Source organism: Pantherophis guttatus, chromosome 3 (genome assembly GCF_059756535.1).
Source record: "Pantherophis guttatus breed Tessera chromosome 3, ASM5975653v1, whole genome shotgun sequence".
Lineage (NCBI taxonomy): Eukaryota > Metazoa > Chordata > Lepidosauria > Squamata > Colubridae > Pantherophis > Pantherophis guttatus.
In genome coordinates, this window is record NC_142065.1 from 92,597,476 (window position 1) to 92,619,206 (window position 21,731).

Below are 21,731 nucleotides of genomic sequence, written 5' to 3' on the forward strand. Positions count from 1 at the left end.
ATAAAGTAATAAAGGCGGGATTTTAAAAATGTAATAAGTAAAAGCAGTTTTAGCATTTTAGATGTCCTACACTCTCCCTTTCACTGTCAGAAGGAAGGAAGGAAGGCAGGAAGGCAGGAAGGAAGGAAGGAAGGAAGGAAGGAAGGAAGGAAGGAAGGAAGGAAGGAAGGAAGGAAGGTTCAATTAGATAAAAATAGATAATGTAGATCTTACTGTCTGTTCTTTCACACATCTTGTGAACCACAAGAATCAGGTTACTAAGTTAAGTTGCCATTTCTTGACATAAAAGTTCACACTGACATATTCCACTCCAAAAGGTGAAACATAAAGAAGCTGTACAAAAATCTGTCTGTAAACATTTTTCATATTCTAATTTATTTCTTTATCCGAACACTCTGAAATGCTTCTATCAGTCGGGATAAGAAACATGTAGCTCCCTACCTCCTATTTTGCAGTCCCCAAGTATTACTACATCACAATTATCCTGCCAAAATATGGAAATTAAACTATAAGGGACATTTATGGGAGAAGAGTAAAAGAAAAAATCTAGTTGTTGAATGAAATAATGTTATCAAAGCCCCTCTTTTTACATATATGTGGTTCTGACTGTCAACAATAGAAATTGAGGGTATAAATTAAATATAAATGTATATATGTACAAGTAATTTTTTTAAAAAAAAATGCAAACAATACAAAATACTGAAATGGAAACCATGTCCTCACATGATCCATATATCATGGCTTTTAATCCTAGTAATAGTAATCACCTTGGAGATCTTGACCTTGATATTTTTAATCTAAACATTGCATAACTATCAAACAGAGCTAGCAAAGGTTTTATGTTGATGGTTGCATGTAAACCATGTGGAAGAGCGCAGCTATGGGGGGGAGGGATGGAGAAACTCCCTCAAACCAGTAGATCCACTTCTTTGTACCTGCTATTTGTTTTCTTCCATGGTTTTAATCTGGCTTTAGCCTGCAAAAAGACAGAGCAAAGTTTATGGTTTGATTATTGACACAACAGGAGAAGTATTGAATAAATATGGTGTCTTGCCATAAAGCCTTCTTCCTCCTTTGCAGTTGCCATAGGCATTTTCTGAACTCAAAGAGGCAAAATGACTAGCCAGTCTCAGGGAATACAGCAACTTCTCCAGGCAGAAAAACGGGCCAAAGATAAGCTTGAAGAAGCCAAAAAAAGTAAGTTATGCCCTATGCTGGAACTCTGTTGAATCTCCAGAAAACTTTTGTCATATATAACTACAGATAAATCACAGAGGCATCAACAAGGAAATGTTATAATATATTTAAATGTTATTGTAGTTTGATTTTTTCCCCCATTGGGTTAATTTTAAAACTACCTCCAATGTCTTTTTCTCAACTTTTTAATAATTTGGTGTCTAGTTTCAGAGCTGAATTAATGTGAGTCAACAGTCATCCTTCTATTTCCTTATAAGGAATTATTCTACAACCTACATTCTTTTCTGGTCCTCTAATCAGAATTGGGCCTTCCACTTTGGGTCTATAATAGGATGGCTGAACTAACATATTTATTTATTTACTTATTGGTTCGATTTATATGCCGCCCTTCTCCGGAGACTCAGGGCGGCTTACAATGAGTTAAGCAATAGCCTTCATACTTTTGTATATACCTGCTTAGTAGGGCTTTCGGCCGCCCCTAAGCAGTGTTCTTTTTTTATACAAAGTCAGCTTATTGCCCCCACAATCCGGGTCCTCATTTTACCTACCTTGAAAGGATGGAAGGCTGAGTCAATCTTGAGCCTGATGAGATTTAAACTTGCAGTAATTGCCGGCAGCTGGTGTTACTTAACAGCACTTTAGTCTGCTGCGCCACCAAGGCTCTTTTTGTGGCGTGTGTGTGTGTGAATGGAATCAATTTTTCCCAACTATGCCATTATAATGTTCTATGTTTTAATGTTGGCTGCATCTCAGAACTAAAGGAGCCATTGCCTCTGTCTATTGGTTCACTACATTTTCTATCAGCCTCAGCCAAAAAGACCAGTGGTTAATAACACTAGTTCTTGAAGGTCTTCTATGTAAGGTAGACTTGTTTGAATTTCCAACATTATTTATCACTTTTTAACCCACCTACTAATATTTTGTTAGTCTAATTACACTTTTTAGGTTTCGTTGAAAGTTACACAGTACATAAAACCTCATGCATTTTTATTCTGCAGCAGCTTCTATTTATTATTATTTATCGTTACATAAGATTTCATGTCTTGTTTTCTAAGATCTCTTTCTCCTTATTATATTGGGCCCCATCAGCAGCTCTGCATTTCCTACCAGGACTTTTTAAACATTTTTGTCAATTAAATTGATTTCATTTCCATGAAATTGGGTTTTGCTATTAATTATTTCAGAGTCTTTCATTCATTTCCTTAAGCTTCTACAAAGAGGTATTTTGAGAAATTCCATCTTTATGAAAACCTGAAAATAAAGCTTTGCCTTTATTTTATGTTCTAATGGGCTATTGGGGATATAATTACCTTTAATACAGACAGTGTCACGTAGTGGGGAAAGTAGTGGCCCAGCAATCCAAATACTGAAATCTAGTCCTTCCTTGGCATGAAAGCCAGTTGGGTGATTTGGGGCCAGGTTCTCTTTTTCAGCATAACCCACCTCACAGAATTTTTGTGGAAAAATGGGTAGCAGAAGTATTATGTACACAATCCTGAGTTCTATAAAATAAAGATGGAATACAAATGTAGTAAGAAAGGAAATTTTCTTTTGGATTATACATTTCTCTGAATTTGCACCAAAAAACATTCCAAAGAAAAATCTATAAATAGTGGACTCTGCAATATGGACTTTGAATTAAAGGATACTTTTCAAGCTATGTTTCATGACAAAGTGTTCAAAAGTTGGGTTTGCACATCTCAGTTCTGTAGATGTTTTGTATTGCAATGGTGACACTGTGTGCCTTGTGGAGATGCATGGATGATGTGATTTTTTTTCCTCAGGAATTCACTTTAGAGTGCTTTCTCCAACAGAAGCCTTTTTTATCTACTACAGGCCCAGAAAGGGTCCCAGGAGAAACATAATGTGATATGACAGATTTGCTTTATTCTTTGAATTTGGGGGATTGTATTGCTTGGTAGAGCAACTTCAGAATACAGTAAAGCACTCTACTAAAGCTTTGCATTGCCTTAATAGTTCATAGTTCATAGAATCATAAGGCTGAAGGGATCTTGGAGATCTTCTAGTTAAATCCCCTGCCCAAAGCAGAAGTTCTTATATTATTTATTAAGAATCCTTTTAAAAATCACCGATTGATACAAAATCTACCCAGAAGGAACTTTTCATTCATTCCTAATTACCATAATAGATGATATTGTTCTTCTATTGGTTACCCAGGAGCTACCAGCCTATTACCATATGACTGCCTAATGTGTGAACTTGCAAGTGCTACTGAAATCCTGATTCCGACCAATCTTACAGTTGACCATGCTGATGGGGACTGTCAGGAGTTGTAGTTCAGAAATATCTAGAGAACCATTCATTGTTTACCCATGTCTTTGGAGGGAAAGGGTGCTTTCCAAAAACAAACAAAAACAAACAAATGAATGAGAGTAAAGGTTCAGAGATGATACCCATAGTAATAACCTTAATTACAAAGCATCTGAGAAGTCTGTGGGAGTTCAAGCAACCAAAAGCAATTATCAGTTCTCTCATGAATAGCTTCCCATGCTTCCATTACAGTCCAGTGTAGAAATCTTCCTATAAAGCCTTTACATGTCTTACACGAGCACATAAACAGCATTAATGAACATCATACAAAATAAGAACACTCAAAACCAGGAGAAACTAATCACCATCAACCTTAATTATGGTCAAAGACCAGCAAGGATGGGGTACAAGGAACTTAAAAGCATTAAAAATACAAAAAATTAAATTACATAAAAAGCTTAAAATATTTTTAAAATCTAAAAAAACCTCTAAAAAGGGGAATAAAAATGATAAATGAAGATTAAAAATGGCAAACTAAACCTATTTAATACAAATAATGCAATGAATCTAATACAAAACATGATATAATAACAGTCTAGGTATACATTTAAACAAATGGGAACACAATCTCATGAGCTCTGAGAAAAGAGAAACAACAGTGTTTTCCTAACATTTTTTAAGGAAACAAGATGGCAATTTTAGACTATACAACAAGCTGCAGTGATATTTTTACCAGATCTTTTTTCCAGAAAGAGTAGCTGAATTGGCTTTAGATTAGCAGCTGGCAAGCTTGTGCCAATTGTTTTGTCAGTAACAGTGACAGTGTCAATTAAATTTGTTTCATTTCCATGAAATTAAGTTGTGCTATTGCTCTTCTAGCAACAACAATAGCACTTAGACTTCTATTGTGCTTTACATCACTCTCTAAGCAAGGGTGGGGTCAAACTCAAGGCTCAAGAATGTGGTTGGATCTGGCCCTTGGGGCCATCCTGGAAAATGTAAGGGGCCAGCCTGGTCTACCTGCATCACTTCAGCCTGGTCTACCCAATACAAAGAGGAAACATACCAGCAGTTTGGGGAGTGGCATCAAGATGGCCATGCCCACCCAGTCAGCCACACCCAGTGAGTCCGTCAAACTAGTCATGCCCACCCAGTCGGCCACATCTGCCCAGCTCCCTCAGGTTAACCACAGTCCTGATGTGGCCCTCAATGAAATTGAGTTTGACACCCCTGCTCTAAGCGGTTTATGGAGTCAGCATATTGCCTCCAAAAATCTGGGTCCTCATTTTACCAACCTTGGAATGATGGCAGGCTCAGTCAACCTTGAGCCAGCCAGGATCAAACTCCTCCTATCTCTTGTAGCTCTTTTATTGCCTACATTCTTTCATTCACATCCTTAAGCTTCTATGAAGATGCATTTAAAGAATTTCATTGTGTTATATGGCTTCTTGCTTGAGCTGGGTTATTGGACTAGAAGACCTCCCTTCCAACGATATTATTCTGTTGCCTTTGTGAAACTGAAAATCCGAGCTATCTTTATAGGTGGTTGGCGATATAATTATCTTTAAGACAGACAATTTGGTGTAGTGGTTAATACACCGGACTAGAAACTGAGAGACCATGAATTCTAGGTCCACCTTAGGCACAAAGCCAGCTAGGTGATCTTGGACCAGTCACTCTTGACTTGCCAAGAAGGCTGCAGGGACTTGTCCAGGCAATTGCCAGGAGTCAAAATTGACTCATAGCCATATGCATCCAAACCTGTGCCATAAGCCAAAGCTTCTTTTTCTGCATTTCAGGAAATACCAGTTCCAGGACACTCTGTACCAGTTTATACCTGCTTGCTCTTCCACCAGCAAGATTTAGTTGCAATGTGAAACAGGTTTGACTTGCCTGAATTGTAAAATTAAAAACGTGACTCTCATAAGAATAGGATTGTTTCTTGTTGGCGCTGAAGGAGAAGAAGGAAACCTCCCTCCCTGCCCCACTCTGGCCCCCAAAAGGCTTCCAAAGTATATGTAGAAAGCTTTCACAGCCTACTAAAAATCAGTTTTGTGGCACTGGTTTTTCCAGTTTAGGGTGATGCATATTTCTCTCTCTCTCTCTCTCTCTCTCTCTCTCTCTCTCTCTCTCTCTCTCTCTCACACACACACACACACACACACACACACACAGAGAGAGAGAGAGAGAGAGGTTTATGTTTTCTCTAAGCAAATTTGCAAATTATTTCTAAAAAAAAAACACATTACAAACTCACCTCTCAACTAAGCCTGAACATATCTATTGAAAAGCATGAAGTATCTGATTATTATTTTCTACACTACACCTTCAAAATACAAAAAACCAGGGATCACTTGCAACTTGTCTTATCCTCCTGGCATATTTCAGTTCAGAACATGTGTATATTTTTTTAAATGTGTTCAAACTTTTGTAAGTCCATGAATCAAAGGATTCTGGATCCCAGTCCTTGTAATCAACTGTGTGACATAAACTTTTGCATTCTTAAGAGTAAGATCCACATAGGATTCTTTTTATCTGGTACAGTAGATGTTCCAACTGTAATTTCTATTCAAGGATTAAAAGATGGCATTCCCTCTTTCAAGAATTTTTTATATCCATGGCTGAAAGTCCAAAAGTGTTCATATTGGATGTGATATTGAGATTAAATAGATCCTGATTTTACATAATAGATTTGAATTCACCCTATAATTTTCAGCTGGCAAGCAACTTTATCATCAGTTAACCAACATTAGGAAAATTGACATAAGGCCTGAAAAAGTTTTCAGTTCATTTGATGTTTTGCCACTTCTTAAATCTAACGATTCAGAATGTTGGTTCTCATTGTCAAAGAATTTGCTGCCAAATTGATCAGTTCTATCCAAGGTTTTCTTAAAACACAGGTCCTGGATTTCTGACCTCAACTGTGCCATGCCCAATTTCCAGTATGTAACATAACTCAATCCAATATGGCATGGCAACCTAAAGAAAATATATGGGGGTGAATAATTGCTTCCAAGCTGAGATATAATCATCCATCCATTTATTTATTTAAACATAGTACGGTTAAGAGTTGAGCCTAATTTTTAGCAAAGAACATCAAGATATATCATGGATTCACAGAAAATAGTGTCTCTGTCAAATTCTCATGGATAAGAAGCACAAAGTAACACAGCTATTTTCCTTCAGGGTACATAGGTTTCCCAGAATTAGAGATAGGAACCATTAGGTCAAATCAGGATAAATAGCCCAAAATGGGCTATTTAAAAGCTGGTGTGTGTGAAAACTTTCTCTAGCAGGTGAACAGAAAAAAAAGGGGGACAATGGGCAGGAGTGGGTTCTACTTACCTTTACTACCGGTTCGCAGTGGGGCCCCGCGCATACACTCACTTCACTCAAGCATGCGCTCTTCTGCGCAAATGCAGAAGTGCTTTGATGACATCGGGGTCAGTGGGCGGAGCCTCCCGTCGGTTTTACTACCGGTTCTATAGAACTGGTGCGAACCGGGGGCAACTCACCACCGGCAATGGGGCATCTCCGAACACCAAACAAACAAGAAAAAGTATTAAGTATTCAGGGAATGAAATGTGATTGAAAAAAAAAATCATTTCTACTGGGAGCAGTATTTTTTTTTTTAAATAAAAGTCTACTGTGCTATTGTAGCTCTGCTGGGGGAAAAAAAGGAGGTATAAAAACCAGGAGAATGGAACAGGACAGTAAGAAGAGAATACGTATGTATGTATGTATGATATGTGTATGTACGTATGTAGGGATGGATTCTGACAGTTTAATCTTGTTCATATAAACTGAATGTCATCTACAGTATCTCCCATCCATCCATCCATGCATTCCCAGAAGAAAAAAAATAGCACACTTTTTGCTGGAAGAGTATGATGGGTGTGCAGCAGGAGTATTGTCTAATGGGAAGAGATGGGACCCTGAAGTATAGACTAAATATTGTATCCCCAAAGTATGCCAACCTAGGGAATATTTTATTAAGCCAAACTGCTTAATAAAATGAGTACAAGGCAGAACATCTTAAATGGTAAGCACAGACATATCTTTATATAGACAAAAACATATTTATACAAAGTAAAGTCAATTTTTATATAATAAAATATATACTTTATTAAAAATTATATAAAGCATTAAAATGCAGACACAAATGCTTCAAAATAAAAATCCCCCCCTTTTTTACCAGTTTTTGTTGTTGTTGTTTTTTGCTAATAATTGTGCTATTACTATTATTATTGGAAATGTTTGTATACTAGAAGAGTACCAGATAGTGTAGATAAATTTTCCCTCTTAAATGTATAACAATGTATTATGTTGCTTTTCCAATAATGCTTTGACATTTATTAAATTTGCACAGGTTCTTTTTGAAACCATACCCAATTAGACTGATCCAGACTCTAGAGTAACAGTCCCCAACTTTTCCACTCTGCAGACTGGTGGTGGCGGTGGGAAGAAGGGATGGTTTTGCACGCTCACAATTCATTTGCACTTCCCTGTTCCCAAGGAGCCATGGCCTGGCACGGGTCACGGACCAAGGGTTGGGGACCCCTGGTCTAGAGAGATGCAAAAACCAGGTGATTTATTTTAACAGACTTCTTCTAACAGATTTGGAAACTTTTTAATTTGTAAAACACAAAAGCAATGTGTAAAACTTACCTATATACTCACAAATATATATGTGGATATTTCCTATCATGTCTACAGTCTGTTCCTATTACTGTTCTTCAATACCAGCATGTCCAACCATTTGGCTTGCCTGAGCAACACTGAGTGAAAAGGAATTGTCTTGGGCCACATATCAAATATATATTGAATGTATATAAATGCATGTAATAATGTTTGACGTTTACAATCTTTTGGGGTCGCATTACTAGCTGTCCATGGACTCATGTGGCCTACAGGCCAAGGGTTGGACATACCTGTTCTATACTATTACACTTAAAATTACCTCTACATTGTACTCTGCACTCTACAACATATAGAAGTTCTCTGTTTATATTTACTATTGATGTTTTCTTCTTACAGAAGAATCAATCTTCTGTAAGAAGAAATTCTGTAATCAATTTTCCCTCCAGTGTCTCTGGAATGTCTTCATTTCCCCCTCTGTTGTCCTTTTTAATAACCATCATTGCAGACCTCTTACAACAGTCCAAGTTGCACTTTTCCATGCTGGACCTTCAGACTTTTTTTTTTCCCTCGGAGGCATCCATACTCTCTGAGGGAAAAACACCCGTTATCTTTTCTACTCCTGGATTTCTCCAGTCATTGGTGGAGGCAGAGCCCCCAAAACAATGTATCTCCTTCTCACCTGTGTCAAGTTTGCTGATAAGAAAGGAGTATAGGTGCCTGTAGTTTTCTCAAATAATCTGTCTTCCACATAAACCAAGCAAGCCTATTCTGTAAACTAAAGATTTTTCTGTGGTTGTATAGGGAGCTTACTCCAATGTATGGTATGTAGATCCACCCATGACCCAACTTCCCAGGTATGGATTTGTACTAGTTAGCAGACTTATGTTTAGTGTAAATATGATGGAAGATCTTGCACACGCCCAATCCTTCAAAATAAACACTATAAGGTCATGCCAGATATAATCAGTTGAAGCAGATAAACAACAAACTTAAAAAGAGGTTATAAAGAGGTTATAAAACCAGCCTCACTAACAGCCTGACAATCCACAAGTAGGTGTTTGATCTCTCCTGGTGAAGCTATAGTTTCGGTTGGCACAACAGTTGTTCCTGCTCTTCTAGCAAAGCAGTGGTGGTTTCTCACATCATGCTGAAATGGATGGCTGGGGTTCAAAGAATACTTTACAGTATGCTCAACCATTATAAATGAGCATTCTGATTTACTATCATGCAATACATCTGGTTGGTCAAACTGAACAAAAAATATTAGGGTTTTATGCAAAGCATTAGTCCAGACCGCTATTATTTGTATCCCTGGAAGTGCAGTACTCATGAGGTTGTATAAATAAACAGTGACTATCTGAAAACATTACACAGGCATTCTGAGCTATCATTGTTTGCTTGTTAAGGCTCAAATTTGAGCCAGGTATTGCATCAAGCCCATAGTTCACCTCCTCCAATAATCAGATAGCACCTAGAATAATGTGAACGCACCAGTGTTGGGTTGTCCCCGGTTCGCACTGGTTCTATAGAACCAGTAGTAAAACCGGCAGGAGGCTCTGCCCACTGACCCTGACATCATCAAAACGCTTCTGCGCTTGCGCAGAAAAGCGCATGTAGCCCCATTGCGAACCGGTAGTAAAGATAAGTAGAACCCACCCCTGAAACGCACCATACTGCCACTATAATTTTAATACCACTATTAAAGGAGAGTAATGTTGTTCTCCATGAAATACCCAGGCACTTAATTTAGGATGAAAGGTTGCCTACTAATCAATATAGGCCATTCCAATTTCCTTCCGTGCTCTTCTGTGATCACAGTATCCTGGATTGACTGATCATCCCAAACTATAAGGTTGTCTTCTAATTTAGGTTTTACAGCATTTCCTCTCTAACTCCACACAATATTAACTGTTTTTAAATATCCATTGCAGGTGTCAAATGCTCCTGGTTCGGACCGGATCGCCTGATCCGGTAGTGATGGAGGCGGGTGGTTCAGAGAACCGGTAGCAAAAATCCATGCGCCCCCCCCCCCACCATGCCCAGCTGACCTACACAACCATCAGAGGCTTTTTTTTTTTTTTTACTTTTAAAAGCATTTTAACCTCTTTGGCCAAAAAATGCTTTTAAAAGTGAAAAAAAGGCCTCTGATGATTGTGCGGCTCAGCTGGGATCGTCAAAGGCTTTTAAAAGAAAAAAAACCCCTTTTTTTCTTTTAAATGCCTCTGACGATCCAAGCTGAGTTGCCTGATTGGCAGAGGCTTTTTAAAAAACCTCTGCCGGTCAAGCAACTCAGCTTGGATCGTCAGAGGCATTTAAAAGAAAAAAAGGGTTTTTTTAAAAAAAACCTCTGCCGATCAGGCAACTCAGCTGGGATCGTCAGAGCCTTTTGAAAAGCCCTTTTTTTCTTTTAAATGCCTCTGACGATCCATTTTAAAAAATGGTTTTAAAAGTTAAAAAAAAATTTGCCACGCCCACCTAGTCACATTACCCCTCCCACGTCACAGAACAAATTTTAGATTTCACCACTGATCCATTGCCCCTACAATCAGCATGAAGAGAATGGGGGCCCCTGCCAATAGCCTTTCCAATATTCAGGTATTCTAACATTACAATGGAGTCATGAGACCTTTTCTCCAGGGCTTTTTTGAAGTGTTTTCAGCATGCTTCTTCAAAACTAAGATAAATTAAACCATAGTTTTTGATGACATATATTGTTAATTGTAGTTAACATAAAAACACCTTCTCTTCAAAGGAAGGAAGCAGAAGAAAAGCCATGTGAGTTTCAAGGTTTGTAGCCATATTAGTAGACCATAACAGAGCATTTGATGTTAGTAAATACCTTCTTCGATGTACATTTGGCTTCTGTATGACTTTGTTTCCAAGGGTTTTTTTATTTCTTTTCAGAGAAACTGTAATTCTACAAAGACATTTCTAACATAATGCTTATTTCCAAGAATGTTTCTAGACCCTACATAAACCCAGAGGCATTTGCTGAAAATAATGAGTGATTAGAGCCTACTGCTTTGCTTATTAACATAAGTACTTATACAGGGGGAAAAATCTATGATAAACTAGGACAGTTGGATATCATCCTAGACTTGCAAGGTCCCCTTCGCCAGTTTGTCTTCTTGAGAAATGGCATTTCTTGATAGGACATACTTCCTATGGCAGCCATTTTATGAATAAGGGCAGACATTTTATAAGAAAGTCCTCAAATTGTTTTTTAAATTCTAAATTTGCCCACCAGACCAAAAGTCACCTAAGTATTATTTTTTTTAACACAAAGAGAATAAACCTTTAGGGTTCTGAAGAATGCATTTAAAGGATGCTATAGATTTCACTATTCCACAATGTTTCAGTATTATATTGCAATTTTTTGAAAAGTGAGCAATGCTGATTTCTAATTCTGTTTTATCTTCCGTTTCAGTGCCATGGGTAGTTTTACTTCTCTTAGCTGCAATAGGGAGTCAAGCAACATTTTCAGTATGCCAAAAAACCAAGTCTTTGTCTCCAACTGTTTTGGTTTTCCTTACTTTTTGCAGTAGTGTGGTATGACAGCTCTTCCTCCACCTTTCTATAAACTTGTTTTTGATGGCATTGCTTCTGATTGACATGACACCAGACACTATATTGCCTTTTTATGGAGACAGGATCCCCACAGCAGAGGAATGTCTAATCTAAATTCTGGCAGAAAAGATAAATGTGAATACAGGACACAGACTGCATCTAACTGCGAATACTGGCTAATTCCCTCATTACATCACTGAAACCTGGAATAACTTACCTCATATGCTTTGTCATAAAATAGCTATGTCTGATCACTTCCTATATCCACATCTGGATGTTATCCGGAATGAAAAACCATGCTTGCATTATCACCTCCTCCATAGTATGAAACTATTCAAGCTACGTAGTCTGGGCTATTTGAAGCTATTTGGAGCAAGTTGAAAATTTGAAACTATTGAGTGTCATTCCTAATGGTGGGTCTTTGCTGTTATAAATATGAAATACACAGAATGCTGCCAATCATTCTAAAATTCTGGGCATTCTAGATTCTTAAAGGGTGAGAATTCTGCAATTCTTCAGAAGCTGTGTCTTTTCTTTAGGATGTGATTATTGGAGGCAAGATGGCATTTTATAAGTTTCACATACATTAACAGACAAAGCTCAAGAACTGGAGGAGATTATAACTTAAGTAAAGGACAATCAATATTTTCAGAATGGTTCTTGTCACCCTTTTTTCTTATTTAAATTAGACAGAAGTGGAATCTCTGTGTAAGGACATTAATTCTTTTCCTTCTGGCTGCTAGAACTTGTCCAGGAACAGTTACTCCCCTAGTTGTTTCAATACTATCCTAAATTCATATCTTTCCAGTTTGCTTAAAATGTGATGTACAACCCTCTTTAGCATCTGAAAGAGGGCTTTTGCTTCTGGGTACTGAAGCTCTATATTTAAGAGAATATCTTATTGAGCTAAAAACCTCATTTTAACATTTCAAACTTAGGTTTAACAATTAATCAAATAAAGGCATGAATACTTAAATATTTATTTATTTATTTATTTATTTATTTATTTATTTATTTATTTATTTATTTATTTATTTATTTATTTATTTTGTCGCATTTCTATGCCACCCAACACCCAAGGGACTCTGGGCGGCTTACAACAGAGAATAAAACAATGCAACAATATCCCATACAAAAGTTAAAAGAAGACATTAAAACATTAAAACGTTAAAACATATACACTCCAATTTGTGGCTGGGTCACAAGATCACTATAACGAGATCAACAGCCCCAGGCCTGCCAGAAGAGCTAGGTTTTCATTGCTTTCCGGAAGGCCAATAGGGTGGGGGTGGTCCGGACTTCAGGAGGTAATTGGTTCCAGAGAGCCGGGGCAGCCACAGAGAAGGCCCTCCCCCATGGGCCCGCCAGCCGACATTGTTTAGCTGACGGGACCCGGAGGAGACCGACTCTGTGGGATCTTACCGATCGCTGGGAGCTATGTGGTAGAAGGCGGTTTCGAAGATAGCTTGGTCCTGAGCCAAATACCTGACTAAACTGGAACTTGCAAGATATTAAGCATTATTTTAATACTTAAAAATCAGCTGAATATCATCATTCTCATATTACCCTTATTATGAAATGAGTCACTAGACTTTGATGTTACCTTTTCCTTCATGCCTACAATATGTTAGTGCTCAAAATGTGCTTTAATATTCCCATCCACCTTTCCATCTAGCAAACAGTAGCGAAAGGGAGGCAGAAACTCAATAAATATAAATATTGCAATTAAGGGATATGAGATGTAACATTATATTGGTTTGGATTTATGCCGGAGTTTAACAAAATTCAATTGTTGTGAACTGAAGAGTTCCTGTCATCAAATCAGTAAGGCAAATCTTGGAGAATGATGCCTTTTGTTGACAACTGCATCTACAATCTGTTGTCTGATTATTGCAAAAAACAAAAAGAAATACTTGATTTAAAGTTCAGGTCATATAAGAAGTTGTCCACATTTCAATGAGCTATGCTCTGTGACAGAGTCAATGTTTTTCAATAAGGAAATCTGGAAGCATTTGATTGTTTATGTGAAAGTAAGTAAACACAATATTTCGGATCCTAAAGTCAACACATAATAATTTAAAAAATGTGTAACAAAATGAATGTAAATGTTCTCCCCATAGCTAGCACATAGAGCACAGAGAAAAAAGATAATTAAGGCAATCATTGATCTTAGATTTATCCGTAAGCTTCAAAAAATAGATTCATTAAAATATATACATTCATTTAGAAGGCCGTGATTTGATTGAAAAGAGAGAGAGAAAGGGAGAGAGATGTATATTCAAACTGCAAGATTCACACATGCTTATTAATTTCATGGCTGTACATAACAGATGGATATATGCATTCTGATATAGAGACACTATACCTGTTGAGATGTCAGGATGGTGTTCTGTCCACACTTGTAGAACATTGTATGCGATATGCATATGAGCATTTATGTGGATTTACTTCTCTTCTTTTAATATATCCATTAACTTTTGATTGGCAATGAATTAAGAATAGGCTTGCATTGGAATGTGTGTGTGACTTTGGGAAATGAGGGGAAAGCATGTTGTCTAAGAAACAATCAGATAAGAGACACAGGATCCCCCAGTAGCTTAACAGTCAAAGAGAGAAACTCAGGAAGGACCAGTCCTAATTAATCAAATGCTTAAAAGTGGCAGCAGGAAGTTGTTCTTTCATACTTGCAAGATTCTGTTAATGTAGCCTGACCATAAAGTAGAATTAGTTCATCTAGTTGTGTTTGCTGTCTAGTTTACCTGGGACAGATGATATTTTTTGTGTCACATAGGGTATCTTAGCAGAGTATTGCTCAAGATAATAAAATGATTTGTCCAATTTTGGACATATCATGTTGTACAGATCTAGCTCTGTGATTTGTATACCATGGTTTATAGTTTAATGTGGTGTGTGAACTGAGTAGGACAACTATACTTAAACCATTCATGGATTTGAAGGACCGTCTTTTCCTAGTCATATCTACTTGACCCACTACAGCAAGGAAGCAGGGAATGCTATGTCCCCTCTCCTAAGGAGGTCCATCTAGCAGGACCAAGAAGAAGGGTTTTCTCCATGATGGCTCCCTCCCTGTGGAATATCATCCTCATGAATTAGCCCCCATTTTGACACTCTTTCTCAAGATTCTGAAGACCTAATTTTGTCAACAGGCCTAGGGACCTCAGAATGGGATTGAGTGGTTTATTTGATTGTTGCTGCCAGAGGGTGGAGGGTTGTTGCTTTTTAATTTTTTTTTAAAATTTTGGGCTTTTATCTTAGTAAACTGTCCAAGAATGAGTTGGATGGCCATATAAATTTTCATAAATGACTGAATGTGACAAGGAAATTGGGACATTCTATATAAAATGCTAGTGACAGAGACATGAGCCCTTGAGATCATTCCGATTCAAAGCTTCCAAAGATTCTAAGAAATTAGGGGAATCTATTTTTTAAAAAGAGTATTGAACAGTGATCAACAAAACAAAGGTGTCTCCCTCCCCAGAATAAAAAAGAGTAATGCCTTTCTCCAAATCTCTCCAGTAGAAGCAAAAATAATTTATGGTATAATTCCTAACTATATTGCATTCAGACTCTTTACAGTTTTATGTATAATTGTAAAAGTTAAGTTATAAGGTTATACACAGCATCTTGGCAGGAGAAATTTGGCAGTGAGATTTCTTCTACTGTAAAGAGAAAGAGGTAGAAATGCAAGGAAGTTAAGTTTGGGGTTCTTGTCTGGGTTGGGCTGAAGGAAAGGGGATAAGGAACTAAGTGTTCTTGAACTAAAGAAGGGACTGAATTTTAATTTTATCTGACCTCCTGCAGTAAATAAATGATATGTAATCCAATTAAAATAGTATGACTTTTTTTTTTCAGGAAAAGGAAAGAGACTGAAGCAAGCCAAGGAAGAAGCCATAGCAGAGATAGACCAATATAGGCTCCAGAGAGAAAAAGGTTTCAGATTGAAGCATTCCGAAGTAAGTAAGAACATCAAGGGAAGATGGTAAGAATATCAAGGAAAGATTAGATTATTGAAATCTCTCTAGTTTGAAGTCCTCCAGAGATTTCTGACTAGTATATGGGCTATGCTAGCTAGGACTGATGGCGGGTGAAAATCAAGTATCTGAAATCACAAACTGGGAAAAGCAGGAACAGTACATATTAAGAATTGTTCATACATTTTGTGTGATCTGTCAGGCCCAAAGAACCAAGAAAACCATGCTGGATTATTTCAGAATATTTTTCTTCGCCTTTAGACATAAATCTTGCTAAACTAAAGTGCTTATCAGCATAACTACAAAATATCCCCTGCAAACTGCTAGGGTGATATAGTCTGCCTTCACAATCTTTCTGCATACCAAAGATTCCATGCTTTGTCTCTTTCTGACTGGGAAGGAGCCCCTCTATCCTGCAACTCTGGCCTACATTCCATCACAATTCAGATTCCTGAATCCTACTGTGATTATGTTTCCACAACTGTAAATTCCATGTATTGGCTATTTATACAGACAATGTGTGAAATGAACACATTCTCTAGGCCCATCTTACAGAGAGAAGCTGACCATTCTAGCCAGCCACCTCAACTAATTGAAACAATGAGCTTTTGAAATTAGGTTGCCTATTTCTCAAAAGTCAGTGTGATCCCTGGCTGAGGATTAAGTTCATAAGAACCCACTGTTTTTATGCACTAAAGAAATCAATGAGTAGAAAATTTAATCTTATAAATTATCATTCATATTAATCATTCTTGAAGGTCTCCTCTGAAAAAATAAAGAATGATGAAAGGGTTTGCCCACATATTTGGCAGCAATTCCCAAGTATTATACTCAGAATTCTGTAAGGTTAAAATATTTAAATTTGTGTGAAAAGGAAGCACAAAACTAGAAGAAAGGAGTCATAGTTTGGAATGTATGCATCTGCTTATAACATCACCTTGCTAAATTGTTCAATTGATGTAGAAATATCATTTAATTAAATGGTAGGTCAATGTTGTTTCCACCACAATCTGTCAAATATTTAGTTAATTAAAAACAAATATCGCAAAACCACAACCCTGTGCATACTGTTCAGGCAAATTCATGCTTAGTATGGAATGCTGCAGGATATAATTACATCCTTTTTCCATCTCTGCACCACTGGTGGTTATACCAATAGGTAACAATGTAATTTTATTGATTACAATATAATATTGCACACAATAAGTATATTCACCAGGGGTGGGTTCTACTTATCTTTACTACCAGTTTGCATCACGGCCGTGCACTCTTCTGCGCATGCACAGATCACCTATGATGACATCCGGGTCAGTGGGCGGAGTCTCCCGCTGGTTTTACTACCGGTTCTTGAAAACCGGTCCAAACCGGGGGCAACCCACCACTGATATTCACTCAATAAATTAATCCCCTATACTTTTCCCACAATGAAATACCAGGGGAAAAAAATAAATCAAATTCTTTTTTCCAACCCAGATTAACCATGTGAGGCCTTGGGAGAGACTTCTCTTACATTGTGTATAGTTTTTTAAAAAGTATGTATATATATTGATTAATTTATGTCCCACCTCTCTTTCTGGAGGTCCAAGTGGCACACTTGGCACTTCCTCTTATTTTTTGCTCACAATAACAACTTTATGAGGTAAATGGATCCGAGTGTCTATGGGTGAAGATAGACTTGAACCTGAGTATCTCTGGTCATACCCAGGCTCTAAACTACTATACCAAACTGTCTCTCTTCTCCTTCTCCTTCTCCTTCTCCTTCTCCTTCTCCTTCTCCTTCTCCTTCTTCCTCTTCCTCCTCCTCTTCTCCTCCTCCTCCTCCTCCTCCTCCTCCTCCTCCTTCTTCTTCTTCTTCTTCCTCTTCCTCCTCCTCTTCTTCCTCTTCCTCTTCTTCCCCTTCTTCTTCCCCTTCTTCTTCCCCTTCCTCTTCTTCTTCTTCTTCTTCTTCTTCTTCTTCTTCTTCTTCTTCTTCTTCTTCTTCTTCTTCTTCTTCTTCTTCTTCTTCTTCTTCTTCTTCCATATCCATCATTGGACATTGGCGATCATGTTGGCAATCCTATTTTTATCAACAGCCGCATGAAAATTGCTGCTGAGTTTTGTCCAAACCAGTCCCTTAGGTTTTGAAGCCATGATGTTCTTCTTCTGCCTGGACCTCATTTGCCTTCAATCTTTCCCTAAAGAATTAAGTGAAGGATGTCATATTTTTCTGGGTGTCACATCACATGTCCAAAATATTCTAACTTTTGCTTTTTAATGGCTTTGATGATTTCCCTTTGCCTTAGTAGATTCATCATTTCTTATGATCCCATTAACATTTATACTAGTATTATTTAGGATTATTAGAATTAGTATTATTTCGTTGCACTGGCAATGACTATACTGTTGATATGCCTGAAAGACCAGGTCATTGTCATGGAAAAGATCTACCTACATTGTAGTTAAGAATCCACAATGATTTGATGGCACATCATCAATTATTTAGAAACTATGGATTTGGTTTACATATTATATATGGATATGAAACATGTAGATTTCTTTGTTTACATATATTTGAAAAGGATCAGTAACCTGCATTCATAAAAAGAATCACAAATAATCCTATGCATTCATGTTTCCAAATCTAGAATAAGATTAAAGCAGAGTTTTATTATTTCATTGTCTAGCATGGAAGAAATGTAAATGGTTTGTACAACAGAATCAAAATTATATTTGAAAGGCATTTTAATAGGCTCAAACTTGCCAAATTACATTATCAGCAGAATATATTCTCAAAACGAGAGGTTTTTTTAATAACAGTGTTTTATAACAGCATAATTAATTCTGTTATAATAATAAACCCTTCTATGTAGAACACAAGTCAAAATTTGAGAACATCATCAAGTGTACACACACACACATATAGGCTCTGGTTTGGACACTTGTCCATATTTGATGTGCACCTCTAATTTATATAATTATTTTTTGGGGAAATGAAACATCATTACAATAGGATTGGTTATCATTACCATTCATACCATTGTCTTTTCTTTTTGCCAATTCATCTCCATGAAATCTAATAGTTATCCATCAACACCTCCCATTATTTATTTTTCAAGCTATAATGTGAAACTATGTATCACTAAAAGATGCCTGATGATTTAATTCAATCTACATTTTTAAGCAGTGAAGCTAATTATTTACACTAATATGCGGATCAGGGTGGATATACTTTCCTTTTCACCATTTTTCCAATTTTATAATTTGATCCTTTTCTGTAAAAAAAAAAGACAAAACATATCTTTTTGAATTAAAGTACATATTAAAATGTGTCAGAATTTAGGGCTTAAGTTATTCCAATGAGTGGGTAATAGCCGTATTTTACTAGCCGTTGCTGATGAAGTAATGAAATCGTAAATTGTTGCTTAGTTGAAGGAAGGTATTGTACATGAGTAAACCTAATTGTAATTACTTAAGTATGCAAAGTAGAATCATGTTGGTCAATTAACCATTGACCAACTGGTATGACTTCTAGATGGAATAGGACACTGGAATGTTAGATACATAGCTTAGGTGTTTACCAAATGTTTATATTCAAAAGTTCCCTAAATTGCTTAACCCCATTACTTAGGGTTAAGTCAGAAACATTATGGAACTAATTTAGTAACAGAAGAGAATATTTGTAACTCAGGGTTGAAACATGGGATCCTTGGTCAACTCTGACCTTGGTTGTTTTGTTGCCGATGTTTCATTATGTTATCATAGATAACATAAGTGCTTGAAGAGTATGGGGTTTGTTCTCTTTTTATATACTAATGTAATGGCCCTCTTGGGTGCCAGGGACTGGTTCCATGGAGAGGGTTTTTTCCATGGACTGGAGGAATGTGGTTTCACATGATGCCTGCATCCTCTACATGTACAGAGGGGCCTTCACTCGATTGCATGGCCCAGTTCCTGGTGGGCCACGGACCGGTGCCAATCCACAGCCTGAGGGTTGGGGACCCATGTACTAGTAGCTTGCCCTGTCAGTGTTAGTGGGAGTGTTCTTGGTGGTTCCTTGATTAGTAATTCCCTGAAGCCAATTTAGCTTGTGATACTAAATTGGTAATTTAACCATTGCTGATTTAGCAAAGTGCACTAGCTTTGTAGACAGTCTTAGAACAACTTCACTATCTTCTATTTTTTGCTTCTTTTCTGGGCAGAAAATGATTGCCTTTGGCAGTTTCAGAGAGATAGATACACACATACACAACACAAGCCTCTCTATCCCATAATCCTAGATCCCCACAAGAGGCATGAGAGATAATTATCTAAAAAGGGCTTTTTGAATAACAGCGTCCTGCTGTTAAAAGACTATACAAATCACAAACAGAAGAGAACATGAGTTGTTTTGAAACTTGCATAGATGTTTCTGCTTACTTTACATATTATACCCTGTTTTGTCTTTGCAGATAATGGGCTCTCATGATAATCTATCAACAAAAATAGATGAAGAAACGGCAGCAAAGATCCAAGGCCTCACTAATAATTATCAGAAGAACAGAGAGAATATGCTTGGTCATCTATTAGGCAAAGTGTACAACATCAATCCTGATATCCATCCAAATTATACATATACAATTTAAATCCCTATGGAAATGTTTTAAAAGAAGCAGTACTCACAGAATGAGATGGCAGATTGGGAACTATCACTATATATTAGCTTGCTACCAATTATATTTTTATCACCAGCAAGGGCCGAACAAGAATTCATTTGGATTTTCTGTTTCCAACAGTCAAATTGTTACACATAATTTTATTACAGATTTTTTTAAAACAATTATTATTACTTTCTGCATTCCAGCTGGATATACAGTCTCAAAGCTGAAGCATATTCTTGAGCATAATATTTGTAATTTGGCCAGCTTTTATAGGCAACTCTCTGGCAACGTAGATTTTTACCCTCACTTTTTTTTTTCATTTTTGTAGCAAAGATTGTATCACTTAAATATGGGCAAAAGCAGAAAAAAAGAATGGCTTGACACCAGCAGCTTTTAAGTGGGTGTCTTTTTTTCTTCTGATGTTCTCTGATGCTTGGAAAGTATCTTGTCATATGGCTTGTTGTAGGAAATCTGTTTGTCTCAATATGTGGAGTTTTAAAATAACTAAGTATACAATAAATAGTATATATTATTAGACTTAACATTAACCATGTGTCTCTAGGGTTTTACATATGGGGAAACTACAGTCATATGTATAGGATGCCTTTACATATCAGACATACAGCAATTTCCCCAAATTATGTTGGAATTAGAAGTTCTGTCTGTGAGTTGGTATTTGGCCAAAATAAACTTCTCTGTCATTCATAGTATCAAAAACATATTCCCTTGGTTATAGCAAAGGTAGACACCACGCAACACCTCTGAAACAAATAAGAGTCTTGTTCACAGGATAGATTAAAGATAAACTTCAACTCACAAACAGTGGCAAGCAGTTCCATCACTAAATCCAGCCAAAAGCATGACCAGTCTTTATCAGAAATGAGCTGAGCTTGCATTATAATAAATATTTACCTGGGAGTAAGCTCTGGAACTGAAATAACTGTAGGCTTTCATGAGCAAGGACATTCAAAAAGATGTGTTTCTTATCCTTTTATCTTTCCTTTGCAGTCACTTGTGCCTCTCAGAGCTCCGCAGCTGAATACGCAGTAAGATCTATAGATCTTGCTTAGTGGAAGAGAGAAAAGAAAACATTATTTCCATTAAATTAATCTCTCTTAAGAGTTAAATTTTGCAAAGCACCTAGGGCCATTCTCATATTTCTAATTAATAGCATTACAATTAATGTTATGGGATGAGTTCCATGGACAGTTGCTATGAGATTCTGTCTAAAGTCTTTTTTTACAAATAATTATCAAAATTGTTAAGATTTTACTTACTTATAAACAAATGTCATTTTCGGCAACATTTCCTGCCCTTGATTCTGCTCCAAATTTTTCTAGCACTTACCATTCTACTTGGAGCATTTCCATGTTTGGTAAAATATAACTTTTTTTTAAAGGCAATTTGTCTATATCAGAAAGTTGAAAATCTGGATGTCACTTTTCTA

General features: G+C 37.0%; 1 protein-coding gene and 1 long non-coding RNA gene across 2 annotated transcripts; one reads left to right on the forward strand and one right to left on the reverse strand.

Annotated features, from left to right (window-relative positions):
• Window positions 1-699: 699 nt before the first annotated feature.
• Window positions 700-12,088, reverse strand: LOC117677303 (uncharacterized). The gene is made up of 3 exons (XR_004594737.3): window positions 11,894-12,088; window positions 2,508-2,699; window positions 700-976 (listed from the first exon to the last, which is right to left on the reverse strand). It is a non-coding gene; the product is annotated as an uncharacterized LOC117677303 (long non-coding RNA).
• Window positions 1,069-20,832, forward strand: ATP6V1G3 (ATPase H+ transporting V1 subunit G3). Its single transcript, XM_034437446.3, has 3 exons — window positions 1,069-1,197; window positions 15,550-15,650; window positions 20,096-20,832. The coding sequence occupies exons 1-3, from the start codon at window positions 1,116-1,118 to the stop codon at window positions 20,267-20,269; spliced, it is 357 nt and encodes a 118-aa protein (XP_034293337.2). The 5' UTR covers window positions 1,069-1,115; the 3' UTR covers window positions 20,270-20,832.
• The last annotated feature ends 899 nt before the right edge of the window (window positions 20,833-21,731 follow it).

Excerpts from the sequence above, each read along its gene's own strand:
- ATP6V1G3 (XM_034437446.3), top strand. The coding sequence starts at position 1,116 with ATGACTAGCCAGTCTCAGGGAATACAGCAACTTCTCCAGGCAGAAAAA. Across the intron at positions 1,198-15,549 it reads GCTTGAAGAAGCCAAAAAAA|GAAAAGGAAAGAGACTGAAG; the intron begins GTAAGTTATGCC and ends TTTTTTTTTCAG. Across the intron at positions 15,651-20,095 it reads TCAGATTGAAGCATTCCGAA|ATAATGGGCTCTCATGATAA; the intron begins GTAAGTAAGAAC and ends TTGTCTTTGCAG.